We start from the raw sequence: 21553 nt of genomic DNA, 5'->3' as shown, positions 1-21553 counted from the left end.
CCTACTGCACGGTATCGGTACTCTTGTTGAAAGTCATGTGACCATATGTGTGAGAGTTTATTTCTGAACTTTCAGCTCTTTCCCGTTGGTCTCCATGTCTGTCTTTATGCTAGTACGGTACTGTTTTGATTCCTATAGCTGTATATGTTTTGAAGTCAGGAAGTGTGAGCCTTCCAATTTTGTTCTTTTTCAAAATTGTTTATGCCTGGTTTTTTAAATAAAGTTTTACTGGGATACAGCTACATTTGTTAACTCATTTGTTTATGCATGGTTGCTTTTGAGTAACAATGGCAAAGTTGTGTTGAAACAGAGACCTTATATGGCCTGAAAACCTAAGATATGTTCTGTTAGGCCCGTCATGGAAAAAGGTGGCCAATCCCTGAACATTAAAACTCTTTGCTTAGTTCTCCAGATCTACTGGATTGTACCACAAATAAGTAAATCAAAAGGAAAAATAATTTGTACAAAGATACTTAGGCCACTATAGATTCAAATGAAAAATAATGACAAAGCATTCTGTGACATACGGAGAGCCACACAAATGACAATTGTGTGGACTGTGTCAAAGAAATATTTATATGTAACACAAAACGTTGTGCATTCTTTGATTACCAGTATAAAATATGCAAATATATATTAACAAACATGGAAAAGTTGAGTTCTAAATAGTTTAGAGCAGTGGAAGTCAACCTGGTCCCTACTGCCCACTAGTGGGCACTCCAGCTTTCATGGTAGGCAGTAGCGGAGCAACCAAAGTATAAATAAAAAGATAGATTTAACTATAGTAAGTTGTTTTATAAAGATTTATTCTGCCAAACTTAGTGAAAATCTGACATAAACTACTTGGTAAGTGATTATTATTATATACTTTAACTTGCTGTAACTCTGCTTTATAAATTTTATAAAGTAAAATTATTTCCCTACTTTATAAATCACCATTACTGTGGAACCAGTGGGCGGTTAGAAAATTTTACTAGTAACAGATACAAAAGTGGGAGGTAGGTATAAAAGGGTTGACTACCCCTGGTTTAGAGGTTAGTGCTTGTTACATGTTGTTTTCCATTAAAACTTCTAGTGGGAGGAAGGGAAATACTCACCTCCATTCCCTCTCACTGTTTCTGTCCTGCATAAGGAGGAGAGGAAAAAGAGAAACAGAAACAGTTGGGAGAACCGCAGCGCAAGGGCACAGGCTCAGGAACAACCCGAGACCTCATCACCGGACAGTGGAACCTGGAGTGCTTTCCCTCCCTCACGTCCCAGCACCACCTCACTGGGTTTCCTGATGTGGCGGCAGGGGAGCACAGCTGGAAAAAAACTTCTAAAATAAAAATATCGTGAATACTTTTATTCTGGAAAACCTGGAGCATAAAAGAGAGAGAGAGAGAGACAGACAATGGGAAAATGAACCCTGTGTCCTAGCACTCTCTTCAGCAGTTGCTAATACAGGGCTCATCTTGTTTCATCTGTTTCCCCAGCCTCGGATGATCTGGAAGTAGATCCTTAATGTAATATTTTATCTGTAAAAGCTTCAAAGTAAATTTGCTCTATTTTCTAGCATGTAAGTCCTAAAAACAAAACAAAACAAAACAAATTCCACTATCTGTTGTTAAACCTAAATTTAAAAAATTTTTTCCATTGATTTGAGGGAGAGGGGGAAGGGAGAAAGAGAGAGAGAGAAGCATCATCTCTTAGTTCTGTTTAGTTGTGTACTCATTGATTGCTTTTCACACGGGCCCAGACTGGCGATTGAACCCACGACCTTGGAGCACGGGGATGATGCTTTATCCATTGAGCACCCCAGTTAGGGCGCACACCTAAATTCTTAAGATTAATTTCTTATAAAATAACCAGATAATGCCTAATTAGCTTTTTAAAATTATTTTTACTGTTAATTTATCCCTACAAGGTCCACATTGAGTTGATTTATCTTTAAATCACTTTAACATGTAAGCTTTCCTTACCTTTTATTTCATTTTCTTTTTCCTTGTGACTTATTTATAGAAGAAAAGGATTCATTGATTGATTATGGTGATGGTTGCACATACCTGTGAATATATTAAAAATAACTGAATTGAAAAAAGAATAATTTATTCTGCATTTTTACCCATTTTTAGATTTTGCTGATCGCACCCCTGTGGTCTTGTTTGACAAGTTTGATGTTCTCCTTTGACCTCTTTTTGCAAACTGGGAACGGCTACCGAGGTGTGTTCAGATTTAGAGTCAGTGTTTTTGGCACACAGGCATCGTAGGTTGTGGTGCATACTTGGATCGTAGCGTGCCAGGAGGCACATGGTAAGACGAGGAATCCGCTGACCTTCGTTTATTTGTACAGAAGGGATGGAGGAGGAAGAAGAGATGGAACAAGTGGACAAAGCCCCTGGTAGTGTTTGTATTTGATACACCCAGTGAATGAAATGCAGGGGTTTTTCTCTCACAGCTACTCATCTGTCTAGTCATATTTGCCTTGGTGTGGTGTTCATAACTCATTCCTGAAAAGCTCCTGTAAGTGTTCACTGGTATTTCTATGGCTCTGGTGATTCCTGCTCATGGCTGGCTCACATGAAGGATAAGGTGCTGGGGTATTTGCAACCAGATCTGATTCTGTGATCCTGAACTTCGGTGCAATAGTCATTGACTTCAAAAACATGCAGACACTACAAACAAACAAACAAACAAAAAACCATGCAGACACTAATTTCCCTTTGTTGTCTAACAAAGCATAGGTCTCTTTACTTTCTTGTTGAATCTTTTCTCTTTTTTTCCTCAGTGGTTAGTGAATTAAAATCTAGACTTTGGGGTAGGGCTATTTTTTAAACTTAATTTTTTTGATTAGGTTGTATATTCACATGGTTCAATATTAAGAAAGTACAAAGGAGCATGTAGTGAAAAGTTACATTTTGATTTAGGAAAAAGTTATTTATAGAAATTCTGAAATAAATTTTACTACAATATTTTAAATGTGATATGTTATGTAGAAACCAGACATTTCATAATAAGCTTCATGACCTGAGTGATGGTGGTGCAGTGGATAGAGCTTTGACCTGGGACACTGTAGTCCCAGGTTTGAAATCCTGAGGTCACCTGCTTGAGTGCAGGCCCACCAGCTTGAGCGCGGGGTCACTGGCTTGAGTGAGAGATCATCATCATGACCCCAAGGTCGCTGGCTTGAGCCCCAAGGTCGCTGGCTTGAGCCCAAAGGTTGCTGGCTTGAGCAAGGGGTCCTTGGCTCAGCTTGAGCCCCCTGGTCAAGGCACGTATGAGAAGCAATCAATGAGCAACTAAAGTGATGCAACTATGAGTTGATGCTTCTCATATCTTTCCTTGTCTGTCTCTCAAAAAGGGGGGGGGCAGTAATGAAGCACTTATAAAACACTGACTTATGTGACAACAAACTTTAATATTAGCACACCCATAAACTAAAGCTCTCTAACAAGAAAATATTCATTGTTCGACCCAGAAGCTGAGGATTTGTTCAAAGAATGCTGGGTGGTAAGGAACTGGTTTGTACCTGTATCCTCTTTTTATTTGTTTGTTTTTTTTTTTTTTTTTTCATTTTTCTGAAGCTGGAAACGGGGATAGACAGTCAGACAGACTCCCGCATGCGCCCGACCAGGATCCACCCGGCACGCCCACCAGGGGCGGTGCTCTGCCCCCCAGGGGGCGATGCTCTGCCCATCCTGGGCGTCGCCATATTGCGACCAGAGCCACTCTAGCGCCTGAGGCAGAGGCCACAGAGCCATGCCCAGCGCCCGGGCCATCTTTGCTCCAATGGAGCCTTGGCTGCGGGAGGGGAAGAGAGAGACAGAGAGGAAAGCGCGGCGGAGGGGTGGAGAAGCAAATGGGCGCTTCTCCTATGTGCCCTGGCCGGGAATCGAACCCGGGTCCTCCGCACGCTAGGCCGACGCTCTACCGCTGAGCCAACCGGCCAGGGCCTGTATCCTCTTTTTAAAGGAAAGGGGAAGTTAGTGTCTAAACTAAGTGTGCATGAGAATTTTATATGCTCTATGATAATTTTCAAGTTTCTACGGCACATGGCCACATTCCGCATCATGCCAGGCAGGAATTCACAGCCAGGCCTCACAAGTTGGAATGTTGGATAGTGAATTTGTGATAGTGAAATGCCATCAGGTTCTGTTCTTCCTCCTCCTCGGAACAGTTCACTTGCAAGGCAAAAACCAGAAGAAAGAATACAACAGCTGGCAACAAGTTACCAACTGCCCAGCAGATGAAGTTCAAACCCCTTGACCTACTTACTATTCAAGGCCTGCCCTCTATACTTTGACTCTGTCTTATCTGCCTATCTCTGACAGCCTTGCCTCCAACTGTTCTTCCAAGTGTTACTCAATAAATTTGCTTATGAAATAAAAACAAAAGGCTTTAAGGCCAGGAGAACATCAGAGTCATTATTAAAACCAGTTCAGAGGACCCAGCAAAATACCAAGTTGAAGTGTGCCAACCCAGCCCCTAGTGTAATTGGCGGGTAGGCCAAGGTGCAGTGTTGATGAAAGCGGCCATTTAGCAATAAATATCCTGTCTTAGGCAGTCTGCTGTCCAAATACCTGTTCCTTTGAGAGGGGGCATTTGATGGCCTCGCTTTTTAGGAGGGAAGAATTCAGGGCTGGGAGTTAGAATGGAGGTGACAGTAGTGTTATGTGACAGTGCTCTTTGGAGGGGTGGATGGGGCCTGCAGGAGTGATCGTCCTCGGGAAGGCAGATTGCAGAGCTTCCTCCTGGGGTGTTCAGGTGGCGGGGGAGAGGACGGTGTGAGGAGGCTCATGAGTGTGGGAGGGCAGTGGGTCCGACTTGCAACTCCACTGTGGAGCTTCTCTTGGTTCCCAGGTCTGGCTGGGCACATGGGCAGTGGCACCTGGCTTCCTCAGCAGGTGGAGTGTGCCCGAGAGCCGAGGCCCGCGCCGTATTGCCAGTGCGTCCTGCCACCCCGGACCTCGCCGTCTCTGGGAGGCCTTCTGTGAAAGGCCTGCTGTGGATCCAGCGGTCACAGGGGACTGTGACGTTCCAACCTGCTGCTCATGTTCCTGGTATTGCACTGTCCCATCATGAAGTCTCCTTGTCTGGTGCCTCCCTCAACCGTTTCCCCTTTGTTCTTGAAAAGCAGAGGTTATCGACCCGAAGCCTTCAGGGGTCTCTGTGAAGGCCTAGGAAGATGCTCCCAGCGCTTCTGCAGAGGGGCGGGCCGCCCTGGGTGCTCACTTGTGAGTGTGAGTGCGTGTGCGCATGCATGTCTGCACCCACCTGTCCCCCTCCACTCTCCACTCTTGCAATGGCCTCATTGGCTTCCCCTCTCACCCAAACACCAGACAGTGGAAGGAGCGCTAGGAAGAAGAGGCCTTGAAAATAGTCCTCCCTGGGACAGGGAGGCTGACTTCTGTGCCGACATCCAGGAAGGATCTTGGGTCCACACCGAAGTCTGCCTTGGAAGAGAGGATCCTGGGACGAGACAGGAAGTAGTCATTGGTTACAAAGCCCTCCTATTGCTGCTATGCAGCCTTATTTTGAATTAGCCCACATGGAACTGCGTGTATTTCCCTAATCATTCTACCATATTTAAAGTCTGTTCCTTTTGCTTATGCGCCTGTATCTGCCCAGAACGTTCTTTCTTTCCTTCTTTACTAGCTGGTGTCGAGCTCTTCTTTGGACTAAACCCAGGTCTCATCTTTCACAAGGAAGCACCCTCATACCCAGCCGTAAGCAAGGCTGGATTAGGTGTCCTTTCTCCAAGTGTTGCTGTTAGACACCTCACTGTGTGTGTGTTTCCCCATGTGGACCATCCCATGGTGCCTTGGCACAGGGCCTGGTATGTAGCAGATGCTCAAATGTATACTAGGCTGCACTATAAGCAGGTGTGGTGGACAACATGGCTGTTTGGTGGCAGTCTTATGTGGCGAGGTTTAGAAAAAAGATGTGGTCCACAGTCTCCTGTGGTGTTTGTAATAACACAGAATGCAGTTTGCACGTCATTCTTTCTAAAAAATAATCCATGTTTTATTTAAAAATTTTTTGAAAACCTTTTAAAATTAAAGTTGACATTCAGTATTGTATTACTTTTAGGTGTATAGCATAATGGTTAGGCATTTATAGACTTATACAGTGATTCCCCAGAAAAGGCTAATACCCACCTGACACCATACATAGTTATTACAATATTTTTTTTCTATATTCCCTGTGCTATATTTTATATCCCTGTGACTGTTTTCTTTCCTTTTTTAAAAAAGGTTTCCTCCTAGCTTACTCAACGCCTTTAGAAAAGTCAACTTTTCTATTGATTTGAGAGAGAGAGAAGGTAAAAAAGAGAAAGAAGCATCAACTCGTTCTACTTAGTTTTTCCATTCAGTTGTGCACTCGCTGGTTGCTTCTCATATGTGCTCTGACTGGTGATCAAACCCGCAACCTCAGTGCGTGAGGATGATACTCTATCCACTGAGCCACCAAGCCGAGGCCCTGTGACTATTTTCTGCCTATCAGTTTGTACTTCTTCATCCCTTTACCTTTTTTACCCATCTCCCCAAGCACCTCCCATCTGACAACTGTCAGTTTGTTCTTTGTATCTTTGACTTGGTTTCTGTTTTGTTTGTTAATTTATTTTGTTTTTCAGATTCTACATATAAGTGAAATAATATCTATTTGTCTTTCTCTGTGTGACTTATTTCACTTAACATAATATCCTTTAGGTCTGTCATACACATTTTTAAAAAATTTTTGTTTTTTATAAATAAATTTTTATTAATTTTAGTGGGGTGACATCAATAAATCAGGGTACATATATTCAAAGAAAACATGTCCAGGTTATCTTGTCATTCAATTATGTTGCATACCCATCACCCAAAGTCAGATTGTCCTCCGTCACCTTCTATCTAGTTTTCTTTATGCCCCTCCCCCTTCCCTCCCCCTCTCCCTTCTTCCCTCCCCCCGCCCCCTGTAACCACCACACTCTTGTCCATGTCTCTTAGTCTCGTTTTTATGTCCCACCAATGTATGGAATCCTGCAGTTCTTGTTTTTTTCTGATTTACTTATTTCACTCCGTATAATGTTATCAAGATACCACCATTTTGTTGTAAATGATCCGGTGTCATCATTTCTTATGGCTGAATAGTATACCATGGTGTATATGTACCACATCTTCTTTATCCAGTCTTCTATTTTTTTTTTACAGTGATTAAAGCCTTTAAGCAAACTCTTGGCCAATACAGCAAGAATCCATAAAAGAGTAGTGTCCTTAACATGTTCACCAAGTCCAAGTTGGCACCAACACCATTCCAAATCCCTGCGAATGCAACCCAACCCCAGTTCAGTCTGTTAGGAACTGTCCCAAGGAGCAGGAGTCCAGGAAAAGTCCACATCCAGGAAAAGTCCGCACGGCACTGGAATTGTTGTCACAATTCTATACTTTGCAGCTCACGTCCAAGTCCCAATGACCACTGCTTCTAGCTGGTAATGATTCAGGTAGACTGGAAAAGCCATCTGCAGCATGTGTGGAGATGGAGTTTCTGTTCTCCTCTGCCTGGAGAGATGAGACCAGGTTGCTTTTCCCTGGAGCTCTGCGACTGTGATGTGGTAAAGAGAACCTTGGGATACACTAAGCTGGGTGGCAAAGGTAGATTCATAATAGAAGTTGGCAAAAGGGGGAAAGAGAGCTCTAAATTAAAAATAGGTCCCAGCCTGAAATATGTGTGGGGCATTGAGGTAGGAGGAATAGAGGTAACACTATATATTAAACAAAGCAGCAGAAAAAAGGACTATCAACACCCACAACAGAGATCTTTGAGGGAAGAATAAAAAGCCTGACTATTCAGGCAAGACATAGTTAAGTGGCCCTTGTGCTAATGAGATCAGTTTACCTGCTTCTTGGAATAAATACCCTAGGCTCGTCCACGGTGTCGTAGATGGGGCCGACAGCCCTGGGCACCTTCAGCCTTCAGTGGCAAACCCCAGCATTCTGGGCAAGGTTAGGTCATAGGTGGCTGGAGCAGGGCTGGAAGAGACTGAACCCTCCCTTAGAGGAGCGAGGGGGAAGCCTACCTTCCAGTGTCCCTGTTTCCTCACAGCAGAGGCATGTAAGTCTGGCAGGCTTTAGCTCAATGACCTTCCTTTCCTCTATTGAAGCAGGACCCAGATGGCATCCTATGACACCCCTTTGGGGCGTTGGAGCCTTTAAGAGCGTATCCTAAAAGCTGGTAGTTCACCTGATCTCTATTGGGCTTGTTCTGCCTCTTGGTATCTTAAAAGCCATGCTCAGAAGATCTCGCTGAGGGGTTTGAGGATCCCCATCCGCCTATATAAATCTTTTCCATATATCTGGAGCTATTTGGGAAAAGACAAAACAGTGTTATTAGCTGGATCAAATAAAAGAAGGTAGTAGTTTGCAGGAGAAAAAGATTTGGCGTCTCCTGTTCATCAGCATTCAAAATAAATTTAAAATTTTTTTAAGTAAAAAGCATGATATGGTAGAGTTCCAGGATATGACTCTCCCCTTTTAAATTTTTTTTAATTGACCTTAAAATATTTGCTGGGTACACTTTAATAATACCTTGACTTTAAAGATTGTAAGAAATACACATATTTCGTGTCATACACATTTTTAAGATTTTATTTATTGATTTTACAGAGGGGAGGGAGCGAGAAGTATCAACATGTAGTTGCTTCAATTTAGTTGTTCATTGCTTGCTTGTGGTATGTGTCTTGACCAGACAAGCCCAGGGTTTTGAACCAGCAACCACAGCATTCCATGTCAACACTCTATCCACTGTACCACCGTAGGCCAGGCTGAATGTCATTCTTTTTTATAGCTGAGTAATATTCCATTGTATACATGTACATCTTTATCCAGTTGTCTATCAACGGACACTTAGATTGCTTCCATATCTTGGCTACTGTAAATAATGCTGCAGTGAACATAGAGGTGCATATATCTTTTTGCATAAATGTTTTGAATTTCTTTGGATGAATACCCAGAAGTAGAATTGCTGGGTCATAAGTTAGTTCTATTTTTAATTTTTTGAGGCGATCCTTAGAGTTTTCCATAGTGGCTGCATTAATCTGCACTCCCACCAACAGTGCATGAGGGTTGCCTTTTCTCCACATCCTAGGTAACACTCGTTTGTTGATTTATTGATGAGAGCCATTCTGACAGGTGTGAGGTGATATCTCATTGTAATTTAATGCATTTCTCTGATTAGTGACATGGAGAATCTTTTCATATGTCTATTGGCCATTTGTGTGTCTTCTGGAGAAATGTCTATTCAGGCCCTCTGCTCATTTTAATTGGATTGGAAAACAAACCATGAAGTGAGGGAGTCTTATAAATATTCCTTGAAACATCTAAGACAGTTTGGTGTGTTGTACGCCATCATTAAATGGTTAGTAAATTGAACGTGTGAACATTTAAGACACTCAAAGGAGGTGTATTCTTCCTGCTGGCAGATGAAACTTGCTTAGAGTTACACAAGTGAGTGTGAGCTGTGTTTGGACCCCAGCTGTCCCTTTCTTAATTTTATTTATTTATTCATTTTAGAGAGGAGAGGGAGAGACAGAGAGAGAGAGAGAGAGGAGAGAGACAGAGAGAGAGAGAAGGGGGGGAGGAGCTGGAAGCATCAACTCCCATATGTGCCTTGACCAGGCAAGCCCAGGGTTTCGAACCGGCGACCTCAGCATTTCCAAGTCGACGCTTTATCCACTGCGCCACCACAGGTCAGGCCCAGCTGTCCCTTTCTGAGCAGTCTGGGACCATGAAACTGCCTTACTCTGATCACAGTGCAAAATTATAGCAAGAGTGATGGCTGGTGCCCCGGACCCGGATAGCTCAGTTGGTAAGAGCATCATCTCAAAGCACAGAGGTTGTAGGTTCCATCCCCGGTGAGGACACATACAGGAACAGATTGATGTTCCTGTCTCTCTCTCTCTGTCTCTCCCCCCCCCCCACCATTCCTCTCTCACTAAAATCAATCAATAAAATTTTTTTAAAAAGTGATGGCTGCCTGACCAGGCGGTGGCGCAGTGGATAGAGCGTCGGACTGGGATGCGGAAGACCCAGGTTTGAGACCCTGGGGTCACCAGCTTGAGCGTGGGCTCATTTGGTTTGAGCTAAAGCTCACCAGCTTGGACACAAGGTCGCTGGCTCCAGCAAGGGGTTACTTGGTCAGCTGAAGGCCCATGGTCAAGGCACATATGAGAAAGCAATCAATGGACAACTAAGATGTCGCAATAAAAAACTGATGATTGATGCTTCTCATCTCTCTCCGTTCCTGTCTGACTATTCCTCTCTCTGACTCTGTCTCTGAAAAAAAAAAAAAAAAGTGATGGCTATCATTTTTTGTGAGCCTACTCTGGCCAGGCGTGGTGCTAAGCATGGGTACTGTTTAGTCCTCACAATAGCTCTGAAGTCAGGCATCACTACTCTCATGTTGTAGACAAGCCCATTGAGGTTCAGAGAGATACAAGTAGCTTACTTATCACCAGCTAACACGATGCTGAGTTGAAGTTGGAACCCAGGTATGTCTGGCATCAGAAGTCATTTTCCCCCTAGTAAAAGTTGGTCCCTGGCATCTCTCTCCCCTTGTCTTTTCAGACCCATCCCTGGAAGACATGTGTGGCACTGAGTGTGCCCCGCTGGGGGAAGATGGGCAGCGGCCGCCGCGGTGCAGTTCAACTACCTCATCTCAGTCTGAGCCTTCAGAGCAGCTTAGGCGCCCCCAAGGCAAAAGCCTAGCCTCCGAGGACCCCAAAAAGAAGAGAGCTCAGAAGCCCTCCCACATGAGGAGAAACATACGGTGAGCTGTGCTCCTGGTGAGAGGCGGGAGGAGGGAGTGGAGGCACTGCCTTCACTCAGTGGCCACTAGCAGAAGGCCTGGTCTGAGCAGGAGAGTCCTCTTTCCAAAGGGGAAAAGTGTGAGCCGTGTGCCCGAATGCACAGTGGAGATGCCGCGTGGGACCACCGGGTGGGCCGTCAGGGGAGGCGGGCAGAGGTGCTGGCCCCTGGGCCCTGCTGGGACTGTCCCACTTTCTGGGGGCCCCGAGATGATAGGGTGCACTGGTTGGACCCTGCTTCTTCCTTTATTTTTTCTTTATGTCTCAAAACAAGAGGAGGTGAAAAGAAGTTGACTTTCAGCACCGGTTGGCAGGGGGACTATCTGGTCCTACGTAGGGCTTCTTCCTTGAGCTGAGAGATCAGCAGCTAGAAACTTGAACTACCCAATCCTCAGCAGTCCTTCCGTCCACCAAAGACAGGAACACTATCTGTTTCTCCTTCTGCCCTCATTTCTTTTTTTAACATAATATTACGAGATTACTCTAAGTTTGGGAAATAAGGATACAGAATCATCTATAATCCTACTTTCCATATACCGGCTCTGTTTTTAGTCAGCTTTTCAGCTGTATGAATCACATAGTACTCTATTTCACTCTTGTCCTGTTACATGCAGAGGTGAGTCTGCAGGGGCATCTGTCAGGAAGTTAAATAATATGAAAAACATATAAGGTCAAAACTGGCTGATCTTAAAGTGCATGCCCCCTCCCCTTGTTTTTTGCCTTGCTCATTGCATGGGCTCAGTGGGACCGATGCGGCTTCTCCCACCTGCGCCCTCTGCGCTCCCCAATGCGACTTCCCTTGGGAGCCTGACGCTGCACTGCCCAGGTCCCAAGCAAACCCAAGTGCTCTCTCGTTTCAATGTTTAGAAAGCTGCTCCGGGAGGATCAGTTGGAGCCAGTTACCAAAGCAGCACAACAGGAAGAGTTGGAAAGAAGGAAACGCCTGGAGCAGCAGAGGAAGGATTACGCTGCTCCCATTCCCACTGTCCCCTTGGAGTTTCTTCCCGGTGAGTGGAGGAGGCAGCACAGGCCTGGGCGCCCACAGTGGTCAAGGACCCATCCGGAGGAAGGTCATGCGTGGCCTCTCAGAAATCCTTTCCAATCGTTCAGCTTCTTGGAGGCACCCAATCAGAGGAACTCCATTTAACAAGTGCAGATGGATACAAGTGCACTCCTCCAGTTGATCTTACTTAGATCCCCCCCCCCTTAATTTTGGATCTTAACATGCCAAAGGGTGGGAGCCTTGTCTAGGGGTCAAGTGGATGGGTATTGGGCAGTAAGAACTGGTGGAGAAAAGGGAATTTGGAAAAAGGGCTGAGGTTTGGGAGACCTGCTTCTCTCCTCGGGGACAGTCCCGGTGAGAGCAACAAAGGAGGAGGGATGGTGGGTTATTTGAAAAGTATATTTGTGCCACTTCTGTTTGACATTCCCTTCCATCTTTCTTTTTCTAGAAGAAATTGTCTTAAGAGCAAGTGAAGGTCCCCAACTGCCTCCTCGGGTTTTGGCCCAGGAAGTCATTTGTTTGGACAGTAGCAGTGGCAGCGAGGATGAAAAAAGCAGTCGTGATGGTAAGATCAATCCAGAGGTGGCCCTTCTTCCTCCTGACCCCGGGGTCACCCCGAGAGATGAGCTGTACCTTTGAATAGAAAGAGCACGATCCTTTCTTGTGTGCTTGGAGGTCTGACTATGACAAATTCCTGAGTGTTCTTGCAAATCTAAGGTTTTCCCTTGTCTTTACTTGAAGCTGGGAGAGTGAAGTTTTTATCGGTGCTGATAAGTTCGACCTTTGTTTCCATGCCGTTCTTTGCTGTAACAACGGGCAGTAAATGACCACTGCTCCCTGGGTTTTGTTTTTGTTTTGTCTTGTTGGCTGTCTCAGAGGTGATCGAGCTGAGCTCTGGGGAGGAGGACACTCTGCACATTGTGGACAGCAGCGAGTCCGTCAGCGAGGAGGACGAAGAGGAGGAGAAGGGTGGCACCCACGTGAATGACCTCTTAAACCAGCGTGATGCCCTGGGGCGGGTCCTTGTCAACCTGAACCACCCTCCGGAGGAGGAGAATGTCTTCCTGGCCCCGCAATTGGCTCGGGCAGTGAAACCTCATCAGGTACAGCAAACCCGGACTCTCCTTCAGGTCCTTTCGGCTTCCTTGCTGGGACATCGCCCGCTGGTGCTTGTTGGCCGCGCAGCCTGGAAGGTCCTTGTTCGGTACCATGAGCAGCTTTGGAAAGGCCTGATTATCCTGGGAAGGAACAAGCCTCAGGTTTGCCCTGCCATGCAGGACGTGCTGGATCTCTTGGCTTAATACTCTTGAGCCTCCTTCTGTGAGATCTGCAAGACTGCTTGATCTGGGGATGCTCTCTGGAGAGCAGTGCTTTGATCCGGAAGTTGTGGCTCCAGAAGAGGTGTGAGAGTTGGAAGTCTGAGGGACTTCCTGGTAGGAGGGAGCAGTTTCTGTTGACCCAGGACCAGTGAGTGACAGTTCCATAAAAACAGAGGTTGACACTGTAAGAACTGCTCCTCGTGGAGTGGGCAGCGTTGAGGCAAGCAGCCAAGGGCGGCCGGGCCAAGGCTGAGTGAATTTGGTACTGCAGATTCTTGCTGGGATGGGCCACTGTACGAGGTGAATGTCTGTGTTTTCCCTGAGAAGTCTGTCACCAGCCAATAGACTAGTCAGGGCACAGGGAAACTTCTGTAGCCGTCCACACCAGCCATTTGGTGTAATGTGCTCATTTACTTAATTCTGACTAATCCCAAAGAGAGGAAAAGTAGAGCCCTGATCTTTGCCAGCCCTTCTGACGTTTGTCTGTGTGTGTTCCTTGTCAGATTGGCGGGATCCGGTTCCTGTATGATAACCTGGTTGAGTCCCTGGAGAGATTTAAGACCAGTAGTGGCTTTGGCTGTATCCTGGCCCACAGCATGGGTCTGGGGAAAACTTTACAAGTGATCTCCTTCGTCGATGTCCTCTTCCGCCACACGCCAGCCAAAACTGTCCTTGCCATTGTGCCGGTAAGAGCTGAGGAAGGCACCGCTTAGTTGCCCCTCTGAAGAGCTCTGGGTTGATGCCTTCCTGGGCACTAAGAAGCTGCATGAGCTCCGCTCTGAGCTTGCTCCTTAAAACTTCCTTTCTGGGCTTGGCTTTCTGACAGGTTAATACTCTTCAGAATTGGCTGGCGGAGTTCAACATGTGGCTCCCAGCTCCCGAAGCCCTGCCAGCTGACAACAAGCCTGAAGAAGTCCAGCCTCGGTTCTTTAAAGTTCACATCTTGAATGATGAGCACAAGTAGGTGGTCTGCCTCCTCCTCTGCCCCTTTCCTTTCAGACCTTCTCCCGGGACCCGATGTCAGGCAGTCCGTTTGGCTCAGGCGCCTGGTACTCAGATTCCTTTTGGTTTCTTGATGTGTCCCTCTTTCTCTTCTTGCTACTTACTTTTTCTCTACCTAGCTTTTTCAGTAAAGTCAGAGTTAGGTAGTCTGGGAAACTTCTCGTGTCCTGCTTTAAGTATGCTTTTATCCTGAAAAATCTGCATGTAGTGTTGCATTTTCCCAGGTACATAGTAATAAAATTCAACATGATAGTATGAAACTTTCCATCTTCTGTCTTTTGACCTTTTACATTTCTCTTTCATGAGCAGCTCATCAGTCTCTTCTTTTAAGCACCAATCTACAGTTGATCTTTAATGGTACAACTTCCAAGCTTTGAAAGGTGCAAACCTTTTTTTGTTTGTTTGTTTTAGATTTAAATAAAATTACTTATATTTCTACTCCATATATTCAACCTGATTTCCAAAGTTTTAAAGGTATTTCTTGGTCCCGGCCTGTTCTCCACACCCCTCTTTCCTCTCACTGACTTGGCTGCCGAGAAGGCAGACTTTCTTTCTGCAGAGGCCGCCTCTTGGGGGGTTCGGGCACGCACATCAAAATGAGACTGTGCATGGCCCCTCGGGTGGTTGATCGCCTGCCCGCTCCTCTTCCTTACCTTTCAGGACAGTTAGTCCTCGTGCAGCCGTGAACTGCAGCCAGGGCTCAGTGGTTCAGGAGTGGGGGACTGTGCTGTGTCATCTGGTCTCAGCTGCTCTTCCTCCTTTACTGCTTGTCTTTGGCTCTTTATTCACCAGAGCCCGAGCAGCTCAAATGCAGGATGTTGCCCTTGTTTTTAGTACCTTTTATTTATTATGGGAATAACTTGAAATTCTCCCTCAAATATCGAAGCTGTGCATGTACGTCCAAGGACGTTGTTGCCGTTGATTGCCTTGAGCCATCGGGTGGCTGTTGTTTGCTGTTTATCATCAGCGACCCAGTCCGTCCTCGGTGCCTTTATTCCAGGATGCTGGGCGAGTCCTCGGGCAGCTGGCCCGCCCTGTGAGGCTGCCACATGCAGGCTTTGCAGTAAGGATTCTGAATGTGCAGCGACGCAGCTTTGCTTGTGGGGAGCCCTTCTTGAGGAGCAGTGAAAGCAGTAATATTTTCTCTCTGTTCACTCTTACAGGACAATGGCAGCTCGTGCTAAAGTGATGGCTGATTGGGTGTCGGAGGGTGGGGTGCTGCTGATGGGGTACGAAATGTACAGGCTCCTCACCCTGAAGAAATCCTTTGCCACAGGTAGACCGAAGAAAACCAAGAAACGTTCTCACCCGGTCATCATTGATCTAGATGAGGAAGATCGGCAGCAGGAGTTTCGGAGAGGTGGGCAGCCCGCTTGGGGGTCCTCCTAGGGCTATGTCAGCAAGAAGGAAATAGAATCTGCAGGGGGACCTCGTCAGGTGGGAAGCACTATTGGTGCGAGCTGTGTTGTCTTGAACCGGAAGTCCAAGCCTCGACAACAGCTAGGGGGACCTCTGGCTTTCTAGGCAGGGGGCTTCTGGTTCGGTGAGGCCACAGACCACCTCAGGAGAGACCTCCCTGCCCGTCTGTCCCAGGTTCTCTCATGGAGCGGTTAGGACAGCAGCTGCTGCCTTGACCACCGCCTAGAGATGTTCTGAGGTAGCACTAAGGAAATATTTCAGAGTCCTCGAGTCACTGATATACAGAGCAATAATAATGTCCGTTCGTTTATAAAGCGAAAGTGTATCCTGGTCTTCCTCTCAGAGGTCTGCTCCCTCTTCTAAGCGGCCTTTGCCCATCTGAGGAAGAAGGTTTTTTAGGATTTGGAGGCTGTTTCATTTTTATGGGTCTCTTCATCTGGAGGTTGTTTGTTGTAGGTTTGCTTCTGTTATAGAGCTGGGATGAATTTGCCTTTTAGCAATGACTGGGGAGTAAGTCCAGGAAGACCTTATCCTTTAGCTAGCTCCCGCCAGCCAGCCCTCTGAAGGCACCAAGATGCTGACAATGGGAGAGCTAACCGACATGTCTGGATTGTTCCTGTCAATTTCATCCAGACTCCTGTTTAATCCTGGGCGGGTACTCTGTCAAGTCATGCTCTCCACGGCCCAGTTGGTCTAAGCCAGGGGTCCCCAAACTACGGCCTGTGGGCCGCATGCGGCCCTCTGAGGCCATTTATCCGGCCCCTGCCGCACTTCCGGAAGGGGCACCTCTTTCATTGGTGGTCAGAGAGGAGTACATTGAGCATCTCATTAGCCAAAAGCAGGCCCATAGTTCCCATTGAAATACTGGTCAGTTTGTTGATTTAAATTTATTTGTTCTTTATTTTAAATATTGTATTTGTTCCCGTTTTGTTTTTTTTACTTTAAAATAAGATATGTGCAGTGTGCATAGGGATTTGTTCATAGTTTTTTTTTTATAGTCCGGCCCTCCAACGGTCTGAGGGACAGTGAGCTGGCCCCCTGTGTAAAAAGTTTGGGGACCCCTGGTCTAAGCCCTAGGAATGCAAGTTGGTTTTACTCAGCCTTAAGCTGGAGGTGGGGGAGGAAAGTAAAAAGAGGGAAGAGATACTTGCTTTGAAAGTGCACAGGCCAGGCTCACATGTCACACCAAAGTGCAGGAGCTTGGATGGCTGGCTCCCTCCCACTGATGGGGGCTGACTCCTGCTTTCCTGCTCCCTTCATTTCTTCTGTCTCCGCCAGCGTGCACCCCTGCTTCTCATGTTGTTGACTAAGAGCAGGCCCTCTCCCCCTCTGACCCGGGTCCTCTTCCCTCCCTAGAGTTTGAGAAGGCCCTGTGCCGCCCCGGCCCTGATGTGGTGATCTGTGACGAGGGGCACCGCATCAAAAACTGCCAAGCCAGCACCTCACAGGCCCTGAAGAACATTCGCTCTCGCCGCCGGGTGGTGCTGACTGGGTACCCCCTGCAGAACAACCTCATCGAGTACTGGTGCATGGTGGACTTCGTGCGCCCAGACTTCCTCGGCACCCGGCAGGAGTTCAGCAACATGTTCGAACGCCCCATCCTGAACGGGCAGTGCATTGACAGCACACCCCAGGACGTGCGCCTCATGCGGTACCGGAGCCACGTCCTGCATAGCCTCCTGGAGGGCTTTGTGCAGAGGTGAGCGGCCTCGCCGAGGAGCGGGGGCCCCGTCCCAGTGGGGCACAAGTCACCCTCTGTTCACTCGGGAGCGTTTCCTGAATAGCTAGCAGAGGATGGCCGCCCACTGTTTCCGTGCTGTGGAAGTCTGGCCTACAAGGGCTTCTGTCCAAAGCCGATTCGTAGTCGTTACCACGGATGCCTGCCATACCTTCTGCGGAAGCAGGGAGAGCTGGCATTCTGCTGACTCGGGTGAGAGGGGGTGGGGCTCTGAGGGCAAGCCTCGGTGTGCCGTGTCCACCGTGGTGTGCCGTGTCCGCCTCGGTGTGCCGTGTCCGCCGTGGTGTGCCGTGTCCGCCTCAGTGTGCCGTGTCCCCCTCGGTGCGCGTCGCTGACCCGTCTCCAGCAGCCCATCCTTCCTTGTTAACGGCATGTGTGCAGAAAGTGTAGAGAAGCGGCCCCGATTCAGGGTAAAAACCTAGACTTATCCCGGTCTCTGTCATCACATCGCTGGCAGCTGCCTCAGGTCGCTGCCTCTTTAGTTTTCATCCTTAAGATGAGTTTCTTCTTGAGGGTTATTGAACCACTCTTCATTGCGAGGCTGCTGTGAGATCTTCAAGAGGTGGGTGTGGCAGAAAGGCAGGGTTCGGTTTCTCTCCTGCACTGACCCCTCCTGGTCACACCGCCTTGTCAGTTCTGATCTCCGCGTTTGCAGGAGAGGCCACACTGTGCTGAAGATTCATCTCCCTGCCAAGGAAGAGAACGTAATCCTGGTGCGACTCTCCAAGATCCAGCGGGATTTGTACACCCAGTTCATGGACCGCTTCCGGGACTGCGGCAACAGTGGCTGGCTGGGCCTGAACCCCCTCAAGGCTTTCTGTGTGTGCTGCAAGGTGTGTTGCAGCCTCAGGGACACTGAGATACAGCCCACGGATGCACCTGGTCCCAGGAGAGTTGCTCCTTCTGGGAGTCCTGAAAAAGGAAGCATAGAGGCAGAGGGCCCACCTCTGCATTGGAGGACTGGGGGCTATAGGGAGAGATGTGTTGGCCACTCATACTGTAATGCAAATGCCCCTTGTGGTGTGCAACCCAGCTGCACAACTTGTTACACCGAACTTGAGAAACCCCTTCCTTTCTCACTGATTTTTCTCACTTGGAAGAGGGGTGATGGCGGAACATTTTGAGCAGTGTTTATGACTGCTCACAAAATTGGGATTCCAGAACTATATAGTTTACCCTGGCCGGTTGGCTCTGTGGTAGAGCGTCAGCCTGGCGTGCAGGAGTCCCAGGTTTGATTCCCGGCCAGGGCACACAGGAGAAGCGCCCATCTGCTTCTCCACCCCTCCCCCTCTCCTTCCTCTCTCTCTCTCTCTTCCCCTCCTGCAGCTGAGGCTCCATTGGAACAAAGTTTGCCCGGGCACTGAGGATGGCTCTGTGGCCTCTGCCTCAGGCGCTAGAATGGCTCTGGTTGCAACAGAGCAACGTCCCAGATGGGCAGAGCATCGCCCCTGGTGGGCATGCCGGGTGGATCCCGGTCGGGTGCATGCGGGAGTCTGTCTGACTGCCTCCCCGTTTCTGACTTCAGAAAAATACAAAAAAAAAGAAAAAAAAAAGAAAAGAACTATATAGCTTAGACAAATTATTCGGGGCACCTTCCATTACATTATGTATTTCATCAGGTTGACACCTCTTTTGTCCTGATAATGTTTCAAATGGTTTGAGGACAGCAAGGCCTGGTATCTTGAGTGCTGAGCCTCATGAACAGGTTGATGAATGCTCTCTCGTCTTTGATCTGGCCAAGGGCTCCCTGTTGCCTCACCAGGGACCTATTTCTTTGACAGCTCTCAGCCGACTGTTGAGCATTGTTCCTTTTAAAAAAATGAATTTTTTAAAATTGATTTGAGAGAAAGATAGCAGTTTGTTCCAGTTATTTATGTATTCATGGTTGATTCTCTTATGTGCCCTGACAAGGGATCAAACCCACAACCTTGAGGTATTGGAACAATGCTCTAACCCACTGAGCTATCCAGCCAGGGCTGGGCATTATTTCTGATCACCACTTTTATAAGTGAGCTGAAGGTGTATGTATGTCTGGGGCAGATGGAGTTCAAAAAATATATATATATATATATATATATATATATATATATTTTTTTTTTTTAATATATATATTTTTAATTTTTATTCATTTTTTTTAGAGAGGAGAGGGAGAGACAGGGAGAGATAGGAGAGAGAGAGAAGGGGGGAGGAGGAGGTAGAAGCATCAACTCCCATATGTGCCTTGACCAGGCAAGCCCAGGGTTTCGAACCAGCGACCTCAGCATTTCTAGGTCGACGCTTTATCCACTGCGCCACCACAGGTCAGGCTATATATATTTTTTGTAGCCACAGCCCCAGAGACCAGAGCCAGAGGTCTAAAGCAGACATGGTTTGGAGGATGCTGCAATGCCAACATACTCATCCTGCCTGCCCCCTCCCCTCCCTGGGAATTCTCAACTCCTGCCAGGAGTCTGGTTGGTCATTTAGAAGTCAGATACATCTGTCCGTAGAGAGACATGGGTCTTGTTTATTACAGTAGTTGATTGTTGGCCACACAGTGAAGCAGAGCATTCTCACTGAATAAGAATGCAAGGCTTGTGGCACAGCCTTTTTGCTTGTGTACCAAACCACTGGAGTGCTCCCTGTGGTGCACGCTCCTGTTCATGTAGCATAGGAGTCAGAGTCTAGTGGAAGCGAGTGTTCAGGCTCTTTGGCCATGAGGGGGTTGGGATACCTTAATTAGTGTGATACCGTGTGTTGTTGGCGGTGTGAGTTTGAGCAAGTACATGTCTCCAGACTCTGAGGGACATCCTTATCAGTGTTCTGTGCCCTGTGTTTTCCTCTGACTTGAACCTCAGATCTGGAATCATCCTGATGTGCTGTATGAAGCCCTTCAGAAGGAGAACCTGGCCAATGAGCAAGACCTAGACGTGGAGGAGCTTGGCGCAGCAGGGACGAGTGCCCGCTGCTCGTCACAGGGAACAAAAGTCAAGGGGGAAGACGGCACCTTGGCCTCCTCAACGGGAGAGGCAGCCAACCCCAAGTTCCTGCAAGGGGTCGGCTTCAGCCCTTTCCAGGAGCGAGGCAACAGCATCGTCACGTACGAATGGGTGAGTCACGCAGGTCCCTCTGTGGCCATAAACCACTGCTGAGAAGGGGTGGTGTGAAGCCTCAGGCAGAAGGCACGGCCCAGGTCTGTGCAGGGAACTGTAGCGGTGGCCCCTGAGCTGCGCTCTGGGAGGGAGAGAATTTTATTTCTAGTCATCGGGCCATGGACTTGCTCCGAACTGCCTCATATCTCTCCTGCAGGCCAAGGACCTACTGACTAATTACCAGACTGGAGTCCTGGAGAACTCTCCCAAGATGGTTCTGCTCTTCCACCTGATTGAGGAAAGTGTGAAGCTTGGGGACAAGATCCTTGTGTTCAGGTAGCAGAGAAGTTCCCGAATGACACTGTGTGTCTCTGGTAAAAGTGACACAGGGCCTGCAGAGTGAGATGTCTGGGGTCCCACCGCCCCGTTCTCACTCCATGCCTCTGCAACCCAGTGGTTCTTGGGAGGACTTTGCATTTTGTCGTTTTCTTAGAGTTTTTTTCTTTGTCCAGTGCTGTTCTCTGCAGATAACAATTTGAAACCATAGGCTAGTAGTGCAGATCACAGTCTAATCTGTGGCCTGCTACTGTACAACCTGAGAACTAGCTTTTACATTTTAAAAGGGTTTTATTTTTTGTGGGTTTTTTTTTCTGGTAGGAGAGACAGAGAGAAGGACAGATAGGGACAGACAGACAGGAAGGGAGAGAGATGAGAAACATCAATTCTTCGTTGGGGTTCCTTAGTTGTTCATTGATTGATTTCTCATATGTGCCTTGACCAGGGGGCTACAGCAGACCGAGTAACCCCTTGCTCAAGCCAGCAACCTTGGGCTCAAACCAGATGAGCTCGCGCTCAAGCTGGCGACCTCAGGGTCTCGAACCTGGGTCCTCCGCATCCCAGTTCGACGCTCTATCCACTGCACCACCGCCTGGTCAGGCTAAAAGGGTTTAAGAAAAAAAAAAAAACACAGCAGAGACTGTGTGTGGGGGCTGCAAAACCTAAAATATTTATTGTCTGGCCCTTCACAGAAGACACTTGCTGACCTTTGGTCTAATCTGCTTATTTCCCTCTTGGCCTTTTTTTAATTTTAATTTTTTATAATTCAGCTTGTATATAAGGCCAAGTAAATGGCGTGATTTGCTCCAGATCACATTCTCGGTGTGGCCCGAGCTCTGAGTC

The 21553-nt window shown here is 47.4% G+C and overlaps 1 protein-coding gene across 2 annotated transcripts in view; it reads left to right on the top strand.

Moving 5' to 3' along the window:
• RAD54L2 (RAD54 like 2) overlaps positions 1-21553 on the top strand; it is a 95297-nt gene that overhangs the window by 57603 nt on the left and 16141 nt on the right. For both annotated transcript variants that reach the window (XM_066351058.1, XM_066351059.1), the window contains exons 3-13: positions 10584-10785; positions 11690-11829; positions 12274-12390; positions 12702-12928; positions 13648-13830; positions 13971-14104; positions 15310-15506; positions 16922-17264; positions 17959-18136; positions 20141-20392; positions 20592-20710. In XM_066351058.1, coding sequence (XP_066207155.1) covers positions 10584-10785; positions 11690-11829; positions 12274-12390; positions 12702-12928; positions 13648-13830; positions 13971-14104; positions 15310-15506; positions 16922-17264; positions 17959-18136; positions 20141-20392; positions 20592-20710 — 2092 coding nt within the window. The remainder of the gene's footprint in view (positions 1-10583; positions 10786-11689; positions 11830-12273; positions 12391-12701; positions 12929-13647; positions 13831-13970; positions 14105-15309; positions 15507-16921; positions 17265-17958; positions 18137-20140; positions 20393-20591; positions 20711-21553) is intronic.

Source organism: Saccopteryx leptura, chromosome 10 (assembly GCF_036850995.1).
Source record: "Saccopteryx leptura isolate mSacLep1 chromosome 10, mSacLep1_pri_phased_curated, whole genome shotgun sequence".
NCBI classification, from domain to species: domain Eukaryota; kingdom Metazoa; phylum Chordata; class Mammalia; order Chiroptera; family Emballonuridae; genus Saccopteryx; species Saccopteryx leptura.
Note: the sequence above shows the minus strand (reverse complement) of the source record. Positions and strands in the feature narration are given on the sequence as shown.